The 11,409-nt window shown below is 35.5% G+C and overlaps 1 protein-coding gene across 1 annotated transcript in view; it reads left to right on the top strand.

The window, feature by feature from the left end:
- Positions 1–10,045, top strand: part of Fam19a2 (family with sequence similarity 19 (chemokine (C-C motif)-like), member A2) — a 434,441-nt gene extending 424,396 nt beyond the window's left edge. The window contains exon 5 of the mRNA XM_013020543.1: positions 9,964–10,045. Within this exon, the coding sequence (XP_012875997.1) occupies positions 9,964–9,975 (12 nt within the window). The 3' untranslated portion in view covers positions 9,976–10,045. The remainder of the gene's footprint in view (positions 1–9,963) is intronic.
- The last annotated feature ends 1,364 nt before the right edge of the window (positions 10,046–11,409 follow it).

Genomic DNA, 11,409 nt, shown 5'->3' with positions numbered 1-11,409 from the left:
AAAAAGAAGAAGAAGAAGAAGAAGAAGAAGAAGAAGAAGAAGAAGAAGAAGAAGAAGAAGAAGAAGAAGAAGAAGAAGAAGGAAGAAGGAAGAAGAGGAGGAGGAGGAGGAGAGGGAAGGAAGGAAGGAAGAAGGAAGGAAGCAAGCAGCAGCAGCTGCAAGTGGAGCTCTGGTTCAAGTGGTAGAGTGTTATTCTTAAGCTGAGGGACAGTACCCAGGTCCTAAGTTCAAGCCCCAGGACTGGCACAGAAAACTACATAGAACAAATATCAAATTAAGTAGACACACTATATTGCAACCTAATTGAAAACTCAACTATCTATAAAAGTGTTTGGAAAATGCTCATTTATAGAATTTGTATCTATAAATCTACTTGTATTTTCTTCAGACATTTAAAATGCTTACTTTCATCCAGGAGCTAGTGGCTCACACCTGTGATCCTGTCTACTCAAGAGGTTGGGATCTGAGGATTATGGTTCAAAACCAGCCCAGGCAGGAAAGTCCATGATACTCTTCACTCCAAAAATCAGAACACCAGAAGAGGAGCTGTGGCTCAAAATGGTAGCGTCTAGCCTTGAACAAAAAAGCTGAGGGACAGTGCTCAAGACTGATTAAAAAAATTGAATCAAATAAAAGGATTACTTTCCTGTCTTAAGGATTTCTGTTTATGTTTTCAAAAGATTTGTCTTTATTCTGAATATTGCTGCCTTTTACCATTGTCTTAAATGGTAATTGAGAGTTTCCTTCCTATATTTTTTCTTTTTTTAATAGTTTTTTTTCATCTACAGCAAACCAAAAGTGCATTGCTAGAGGGCCCAGGGAAAAGAAGGAAGTGTTGTGTCTTAATAAATTCTGTAAAATCTCAACGGAACTTATTAGCTACCCAAAGACAGAGCAGAGAGTTCTTTGTTTTGCTAACTGTGAATGTCACTCAGACAGAATCATGTCTGTTTCTGAGTGTATGGATGAGCATAAACGATGTTGTCACCATCATCTGCTTCCATGAGTCATGTAGGAGAGTTCATGGCAGGCATACTGTACAGCTTTCAAAGCTCCAAGAAATAATACAGACCCATCTGTTCCAAAGATTCAGCTCCAGTGGAGATCCTCCTTTCCACAGCCCAGGAAGCCCAAAGCCAGATGCTGTATTTGTGTTAAGAACTCAATAGTTTCTGCATTCTAATACAATGATTAGGTATGTTAGAAAAATGACATCTCCTGAGTGGTTATAGCACTGTTGAATTTAGAGTGATCAGGAAAAATCTGTTCCCATTTGAAAGTAGTGTTTTCTAAGGAAGAGTTGTGGGAAGAACGGAATTTAAAAGAAGTTCTCTAAGTCCAACTGACTAGCTAGAGATTCAGAGGGTTTCTAGTCTGGGGAGGCAATACTTGAGTTTGAACTCAGGGTTTTATGCTTGCCAGGCAGACACTCCATTCTGGAGCCACACTTCCAGCCTATCAAAGAGTAACTTGTCCAGTGTTCTAAATCTGGTAGGCAGACGCCCTGGTATGAAACTCTGGTCCCCTGAGTAGTAGCATAATGCACCCTCTCAGACCTGTCTGGTGCTCAGATTCTCTTCTAGAAGCACAGCAAGATTATACGCCAAGGCATCTTCGCTTTGTCTTCTTTTACAGTGGAACTCACACTGAGTTATACCTAATGGTGATCAGTTCACCACAGGAATGTCTTCCTGTTGTTTGGGAACGAGACTACCTTTCCACTCACCTTAGGCTGTGACATTTTCCAAGAGTTTATAAAACAGATAACTGAATAGTTCAAGGTCATTTAGTTCACATGCGGATCCTTGCCCGAGAGTTAAATGGATCGCAAATATTAACATAAATGTTTATGGCAATCCGGTATCATAAATTGTTTTGGAAGGAGAATTAAACAGCTGCATGAGAATGCAGTAGGTTTTATGGGGTATGGAAATTGTATGCCTCACTGCAAAAGTAAGATATTGGCTTAACTTTTATGTAGATGAGTGTAGTTATGAAGTTGATGGTATGATGCATACTTTCTATTCTTAGTTCCCCATCTACATCTGAAAGCTGTCTGGCCAACTTGTTTGATATCTATCCCACATAGATCAGTGTCTTTCATTTTGTGATGTGCTTTGAGACAGGACAAAAGTGTTCATGCACAGCTACAATCAACCTAACAGCAGCTTTTCTTTAGCTTAATTAAAAAATATGCATCACTGAAGAATAATAATGTTTTAACTGCACATTAAGTTATAAAAAATGAAGTAAGAACCTCACATATGTAACTGTAACCCCTCTGTACATCACCTTGACAATGAAATTAAATTTTTAAAAAATGAAGTAAGAGCTTAATTCATGTGCTTGGAAGAGCTACATTAAGAAAATATATTTGCAGCAAACAAAAAAATTATACACCAAGAAAGGAAGAAAAAATTGTTCAAATCAGATTATGAAGTTACTCTGTTCATGTTTCTTTAATAGAGTGAGTTAAATCTGTTGAGTATTATGCTTGAAATGGTGTCTATTTGTGATGCTGTAAAGTAACTGTATTATGAAGATTGGACACAATCTGCATTTAAACCTGCTTCCTTTCAGATATATTAATATACTTCTTTGCTTCTAGTTGTTTAAATGAACATATTCATTAGTCCAAAATAAATGTTACCCTAAGAACAGGTGTACTTTAGTTTAAGAAAAAAACCTCTTTTGTTTAAAATGAAATTGATTGGAAAGCCCATGATGTATTATTTATTCTACTACTTGTGGGTACATAACTCATTTTATATTCACCAGGACATAAATGTTGTTTGTTAGTTCCTCCTAACAAGATTTTAATGTCCATATTACAGAAGAGAATGTGTTATTTTGTAAATTAAGCCACTATAAGATTCGCATTGATGTTGTGGAGATCTGGCAGTGATTTCACAAATTTGTGCAGGCTGAAAACTGAACAGCTGAGACTCGAAATAATTGTGGAGAGCCCAATTAAAGAAAAACATATCAGAGGAGCCATCGACAGAGAATAAGGGAATTTGCATATTTACATTTCATTCTGACACAGTCACAGCACATTTTTTTTTAGAGCCTAGATAAATTGCTGTGCTGATTTCCTTAATGTATGTCCTATGTGCAAAGTGTGATGGGAGGGGGCCAATGGGGGAAAGACAAAGAGTCTAGTAACACAGGCTCAGAGACGATGAGGGCTGAAACAGAATCCCATGCATTGTGATGGGGATAAAAATGCACTCGGGTATGAGCAGTGGTTGTTAACCTGAGCATCATTGCGAAATACATAGCATGGTCTTCAGTTGTATTTCTCAGCTCATATGGCCCAATGATGCACGAAAGGGTAGATTTCCTGCCTTGTCACCATCTCAGGCTAAGTTACTGGAATAACCAGCCAGTGACACTTGGTAGCCTGATCCCCCAGCACAACCTTTTAGCCACTACTTCCTGCTAAACTGTCCGGAAAAGATATTGCTTCTTCTAATGCCAGTCAAAACAGTGTCACATTCTTGGTATGTGACTTATTATTAAGAAATTTATGGAAAGAAGTGATGAGCTGCTAGTTTACCAAGCAGAAAGTCAACTTTACTTAAGTTAATACATAAACAAGTAATTCCACTTTCCCTTTGGTATTCTGTTTGGAAATAGTTACTCCTAGGACCTGATAATTGTTTTTTACAGTGGAATGCAATTTTTAAAAAAGATATGTTTTTTATTGTAAAGATACTGTACAGAGGGGTTGCAGTTACATGAGTAAGGTAACGAGTACATTTCCTGCAATTTTAATTGAATTTTTAATATATATTTTTTGTTGTAAAGATGCTGTACAGAGGGGTCACAGTTACATGAGTAAGTTAATGAGTACATTTCCTTTCGACCACCTGATAATTTAAAAGACCTTTGCTGGGACAGGCTCTTTGCATGGATTATTTAGTTCATCCGTATTAGCAAAGTATGAGGCTGGGTAGTAATAGCTCATATTGGATGGAGACTCTAGTAAAGTTAAAAAATAATTTATATTCAATTTAGTTAGTGTTAGAATGTGATAGGTTCAAACTGAGGCAGTCTGCCTACAGACTCAAGCTATTTGTCACTATAATATACCATCTCCCACTAATAACCTAGCTATCAAGACTTCACAAGAAAAAGATGAACTTTAGACTCTATAGATGCACATAATCATTTTAGGAATTTTTCAAACACCATCTTTATCTTTGGGGAAAGAATAGATACTTGAATTTCCTTCCAGCATTTTAACTTGAAGTTAGGAAGACAATATTTTAGAACGTTTGAAACATCAAATGAAGCAGTATAAATTATTGACAGGTTCAAAATTTAATAAACACATACGTTATTTACCTCGTCTTAATTTTTATTTTAGATTTGTGAATAAGTTTGACATGATTTTTGAAAGGCTTTTCGGAGAAATCTAATCAGGGCCCTATAATAAATTTGTTGAATTGGCTTACGTAGATATGTTGACCTTAAAGAATCAGTTCTTAACAATGATACCCACAGCATAGTATATTGGAAATGAAATTTACAACTTCGGGTGGTGGGGTGGGGTGGAATGGGGAAGAGTTTGGGAGGTGGAGGAGGGAAGGGATAGAGGAACAACAACAAGGGAAAGGGTAACAATGATTGACAAGTAACCTACTCATTGCCTTACTCATGTAACTGTAACCCCTCTGTACACTATTTTTACAATAAAAATGTATTAAAAATTCTCGAAAAATAAAATCTAAAAAAAAGAATCAGTGCTTAAAAAGTGATTAGTAGTTAGGTGCAAGTAGCTGACACTTGCAATGCTAGCTTACGTGAAGTACTAGTATAATATATATATTAATATATATGCACATATATATGTATGTTCGCATATATATAATATGTATACATGTTTGTATCAGCAGATTAATTTCTTCATCCTGGTGAAACATTAGAATTATAATTTTGTAGTTAGAACTGGAGAAGCTGTTTTTGTAATTACTATTATTATTATTGTTATTTATTATTATTGCAGTTACATTTTACTAGTTTGTTCAGTGTTCCAGCAGTTAAGCATACCAAACTGGTTGGAGCTCAGAGCACACAAATAAGTTTATATAAAAAACAGCTGTGTGTGGCATATGAAACTCAAATATAGCCATAATAATCAAAGGACCATTTCTCTCCCTCATGCAGAATTTATATCTATTGCTCTTAGAACAAGAAGTCAATGTGCACTTGTAGTAACAACTGCTATTTCTTATCCTTTAAAGTGAGTTGCATGGCAATCTCCTACTTTTAGCTACTAAAAACTTGCTGAAAATCCTCCTTTGAAGGTAAAATGTTCACTGGGTCTTCTAAAAACTACAAGTTGGGCTGGGAATGTGGCTTCGTGGTAGAGTGCTTGCCTATCATGCAAAAGGCCCTGGGTTTGATATCTTAGTACCACATAAACAAAAAATAAATAAATAAAAATTAAATCATAAAACTGCAAGTTGAATGAAAAGAGTATATAAGTTCTAAAAATGTGGCAATAAATGCATTGGTGTCTTAAAAATTACTCTTTGAAATGTTTGATTGTATAAACATTGCTTAAGTACCTCTTGCATACCAAGGCGTTCCAGCTTATAGTGTATAAAAGGTAAAATAGCATTTAATTTGTTCTCTTCCCACTGGAACACTAGAATTTAAAGTTTGTCACTTGGAGTTACTGAGAATAGAAATGATGAAATGGCTGAATTTTTAAAATTAATTTTAAATAACCACATTTATTTTTAACATACTATTGGATCTTATGTATCAAATGATTTATATTCAATTGAAGATTACTTGCTTTGACTTAAAAGATACGTAGTTGCAATTGGCATAAAATAATTGGATTAATTTCAAGTTAAAGAAATAAACCTTTGCTGCTGGTTCTCTTTAACTTTGTTCACATGACTTATTTGAGAAACTTATTTTAGCTCTGCTGTTGTCCGAAAAACTGGATGGTCTAAATAGGGCCCACAAGTCCTCTTTCGAGACAGCCTCTAAGGCATGCTTTCTTCTAGGCTGACCATCAAACTTTATGCTGTTCACAAGTTTAACATCTAAGCATCTGTGAAACTAATCAGCTATAACAGGTTTTTCTTCAGTCATTCATCAAGCCTAGTTTCATACTTCCAGAAGGACTTCAATTTATCAACTTGATTTCCCTTAGTTCAGTACAGTCAGTTCAAGTCCCTGAGTTAAGGTTGAGACATTAATCTCTTGTTACATTATTTTGTTTGGCACTAAGTTAGTGTTTTCACAAACCTTGGCATTATTGTGCAGTTTTTCTTTTCTTAGGAGTGGTATCTTTACTCTTCAACTCACTACCATCATTGCCTATTTTTTGGCCCACATAATCATTAGTAGTGTCATCTGAATTTCTACAACAAAAATGTGGTGATAGTGTGTTATATTTGGTATAATTCCCTATATTAATAATATATTAAAATGTTCGACTCATTAAAACTATCTGTTGGGCTGAGAATGTGGCTTAGTGGTAGAGTGCTTGTGTTGCATGCATGAAGCCCTGGGTTCAATTCCTCAGTACCACATAAACAGAAAAATCTGAAAGTAGCTCTGTGGCTCAAGTGGTAGAGTGCTAGCCTTGAGCACAGAGAGGCTCAGGGCCAGTGCTCAGCCCTGAATTTAAGCCCCAAAAAATCTGAAAGTAGCTCTGTGGCTCAAGTGGTAGAGTGCTAGCCTTGAGCACAGAGAGGCTCAGGGCCAGTGCTCAGCCCTGAATTTAAGCCCCAGGACTAGCCAAAAGAAAAACTATATTGTTGGGTTTTTCCATTTCACTTGTCATAAATCTACAAGTTGTTAGGGATGGTGCTAATGCATGCTCATAATATGTTCATTTTCTGCTCTGTAAAAAGGAAGCCACGTCCCTAGTCTTTGAATTCCCTGTCTAGGCCTTTCAGTTGGCTGAATGTCTCTCTGTGAAATTCTTTCAGTCTTCCTAGACTGTTTAGGATTCATGCATTAAAAATGAGTACTTAGATTGCCTCTGGTGGCTCATGCCCTGTGAGACTCTCAAATTAACTACCAGAAAACCATTCCTGGCCTGTGGCTCAAAGTGGTAGAGCATTAGCTTTGAGCAAATAGTCTCAGGGACAACTCCCAGGCCTTAAGTTCAAGCCCCATGGCTGACAAAAAAAAAGCAAAATAAAAAAACAAAACAAAACAAAAAACCACATTTATGTCAGACTCTTTTCAGTGTTGGCAAAACTAGATGTTTTCATAAACATTTAATACTTTTGATTCTTCCAGCAGCACTGTGGACTTAATAAGACAATTCTGGGTGACAGAGTTTGTACAGAGTTTGCAGGGAGTATGTGGTTTGTATTATTACCACATTGATTGAAACCCATTGCTCTGGATGCTAAAGTACAATGTATCTTCTGATCAAAATCAAATAATCAAATTGAAAACAGATTGCCTACTTCCATCTGATATTAGAATGATTTTTGCTCTACTCATTATCTTGTAAAATATGCTGTAATTTTTTAAGACTAGTAATCTAGGAATGTGGCCTAAACCATGAGTGTGAGCAAAAATTGCTATAATTATTCTGTCCATGCTTTCTTAGACAAGTACTCTTTCAGTTGTGTTTAAATTTAGTTTCTTCTAGCAATTATTTTAGCTGATGGAAACATTAACATCATAAAATAGGCATTTCAAATATACATTTAGGATACTCATTTCTTCTCCAGTAAATGAATTATATTCTATTTTCACATCTGTGTATATATTGTTTTTTCTATAGAGACCGAAAATTTTGTGATTGATGTAAGCCTTCAGTATTTTTCTTGTAAATTATACTGCTTATTTTTCAAACTTTATAAAAATAAATCTTTAATATATAAATAGCTGAGACAATTTCTCCATAGCTTTATGCAAAGCAACAGAATCAAATATTTAGCTTGGAATGAGGTACATGATGCATTTACCATAATCATCAATAGATGACTTAGAATCAGTGCTCCATATGGCTCAAGACAACCCCAGATCCTCATTTCAATCCCATCTTGTTGCTCCAGCTGCTAGCACTGAACCCATCATGAGACTAAACCACTCATTCTCTTCTCTCCATCCCCTCTCACATGCTTTTCTTCTTCCAGCACTAGTATAGAAATATGTTTACTAGTATAGAATTATGTTCCATATTTTGTCCGCTAATAAGCAATTTTTTAAAGTTGGTGAATTGTTTGCAATCAAAAGAAATCAATGTTGGTGTTCAATCAACTTTATGGAGAACATTTTAGTAAAAACATAATGCTTCTGTGTTTATTACTATAATCACCAGTGGCCCTCAGCAACCTATGACATGATATCTGTGGAGATAGGAATATTTCTTTCTACACTCTTCTTACCCTGACCTTCAGTATGGATGTCCTTCACAGAATGTATATGCAATAACCACTGACTGCTGATAGAGCAATGGTGGGGTTGCTTATTGGCCTGAGGAATCTCCTGCTCCCAGAATCTATCAAATTCAAAAACCATTGCTTAGTTGTTTTTTTTATTTAATTTCTTATTTCATTTTCTCTCACTGTCCTTTGTTCAGGGGAGAATGACAGTAAAAGATTTAGGCAAAGGCTCCTTCTTCAGGAATGCTAGTTGTCCAGAGACAGAAAAAAAGATGATTATCTCCATGCTTTAAAACATTCTGGAGCCATACCTGTAATCCTAGCTACTCAAGAAGCTGAGATCTGAGGATCGAGGTTTGAAGCCAACTCTAGGCAGAAAAGTCCCTGTGAGACTCTTATCTTCAATAAACCACTCAAAAAATGGAACTGGAGCTGTGGCTCCAAGTGGCTAGCCTTGAGCAAAAGCACAAAAGGACAGTGCCCAGGCCCTGAGTTCAAGCCCCATGACCACCACCACCAACAACCAAAAAAAGGCCCTTCAATTTGACATCTTTTTGTAGTATAATTTGAGATTATCCGTGGCAGAGAGAAATTGAAAGTTATTTTTATTTAGTATTCACGTCATTAACAGCTTATTAGAAAACAACCAAATAAACAAAAACTACATTTTCATATGTGTTTTGTCAAAGGACCATAACTGTCATTTAAATGAAATAAAATCAAAGTATTCACATTAATTTTCAAACTTCACTTTTTTAATTGCAGTCATGGCTAAGGATGAACTTCTAGGATATTATATCTAAGTGCCCTTCTGCTAGTATAGAACTAGAAATTTATTGACATAACAGAATTTCTCTCTATATGTATGTAGAGGATATACAATATACTTAATTATTCTTTTTACTTGTACACATATGATCTTTGGATAATGGTAGGTATAAAAAGTCAATGTGAATCTTCCTAATAATTTGAATAGCCTTAATAATTGTACTCCAGCTAATTTTATGAGCACTTCTGGATACCTTCAAATTGCAGTGAATCATTATACGATTCATTATTTTTTCTCTCTGAATATTTTATGTCCTCATGAATAGAGGATTTTTTTCACATATTTGTAGTTGAATCACTATTACACTATTTCAAGAATGAGTTTCAAAGAGCCAAGGATATTCGAGAATATCATTCCTTTTGTTACAGAGGCCATGCATGATGTATTTATAAACTTTGGATTAATTATATTCATACGACAATGCATTGCTTATAATCTTTGGATTGTGTCCACAAGTCAATGCCAAGGAGAAGGATTCCAGAAATTTCCTATGGCACTGTTACCATTTCAGATCTTTGTGGTCACAGTTGAAGTCATTTGAATAGTTGTGAAAATAACTCTAAAAAGACTGTAAAATAATAAAAAGTTTATATGTTTTCATAAGCTGGAAACACTTGAATACAGCAGTCCTTTAAAATGCAGCAGTGTATTGGGTATAGCAAGTATATCAAGCTTGCCTATCAATTAGTTAGTTTGTGTCAATTGTGTGATTATAACTGTATTATGAAATGTTGATTCTATTATCTCTTTTCTTTATAGGTAACCCATTAAGCAAGGATAAGTCTAATGATTGCCCCAGGCTGATGACAATGAACACAGGCATAGACACATGACTCCTGAGGTGATCTTGAAGAAGATTTTTATACTGCTCAGCAAAGACACTTTGGAGTCTATTTCCAAGAGATTCCATGGCTTGCTATCAGTCTCTTCCTGAACATAAGACTAATTCAGACATGAACTTCCATGTCATACAGACTTCATTGGGTTTGAATCCTATTCAACTTGTGACATTGCTGAGGGAACTTGGAGCTGCTATCTGCAGAGCTGGTGGACTGTTGGTGTTTTCAGGGTGACTTCAGAGACAATCACCTTCTGGGTTCCTAGCTCCAGCTGTGACTGCTTTTCTTGTTTCTGAGAGCTGTCTCCTAAGTGCACTGTCCTTCTGTCATAAATGTGTTCCTGGGTCCTTCATGCATTGGCTAGTGGACTGTACACAGCTTTGATGAAATTTCCTCTGGTGGCATGATGTACACCAAGACTCTTTTATTGGTATATCATAATCTTGGAGCTCTGAAAGCCTACATTTTAACATCTTACAGTCGCTTTTGTTAAAGGAATGGAAATATATATATATATATATCCATTTATACTAATTATTGTTGGCAAGTAGTAGTAATCCAAATACATCAATCATGTAAGAATGTATAGACAAGTTGACATGTTTCCCCAAGGCTAACATAATACTGCAGCTCTCTGCAAGTTAAATAAATAGTAGTAAGAACTGGATTACCATTTTCATTATAGAATACTTGGTACCTCTAGACCACGGTCAGATTTTTTCAGTGTTTTTTTTTAAAGTAGGCCTTAATTGTTTTTATGTTTACTTTTGCTCTTCTCATAAATCAGTGGTGAGCCATCAAGTTAGTGGGTAGTGTGTTCAGATCAGAAAATTCCCAGGGATGCATGTGAGCTTCTGATTTCTTAGCTTGGATGTTATTCACTTAGATTTCTTCTTCTATTTTTTAAAAAAACTGACCTTTTTTTTTGGCGGGGGTGTCATTTTAAGAGTCTGTCTCTTGCTTGTTCCCAATGACTGTTTTGAATGCTTATAGATTTGTTTGTTTGGTCTGTTGATAGAATAAATTGTTCATTTACCTTGGTCTCAAAGTTATAAATATTTGCTTATTGTTGTTTCTAGCCAAACAATTTCACAGGCCAGTATTTTGTCCATCTTTTTTCATAGCCATTTTACCATTGGTGATTTTTAGTTCTAAAGGATCATCTTATAAATATTTAAAGGCCTTAAACATTTATGTATTTCTTTATGGGTTGTTACAGAATGTATAATTTTATACTACATTTATTTTGCTTCATTTGTGAAGTGGAGGGAGAGAACAATGGAGACTACATAGCCATTCTGTATTAATATTGTGTAAAACCATGCTTTGAAGGAATGTAAAGAGGGCTTTCTGCGTCTTATCTGCT

The sequence above is a fragment of the Dipodomys ordii genome, unplaced genomic scaffold (assembly GCF_000151885.1).
Source record: "Dipodomys ordii isolate 6190 unplaced genomic scaffold, Dord_2.0 Scaffold3, whole genome shotgun sequence".
Classification (NCBI taxonomy): Eukaryota; Metazoa; Chordata; class Mammalia; order Rodentia; family Heteromyidae; genus Dipodomys; species Dipodomys ordii.
This window is presented reverse-complemented; position numbering and strand designations above follow the sequence as displayed.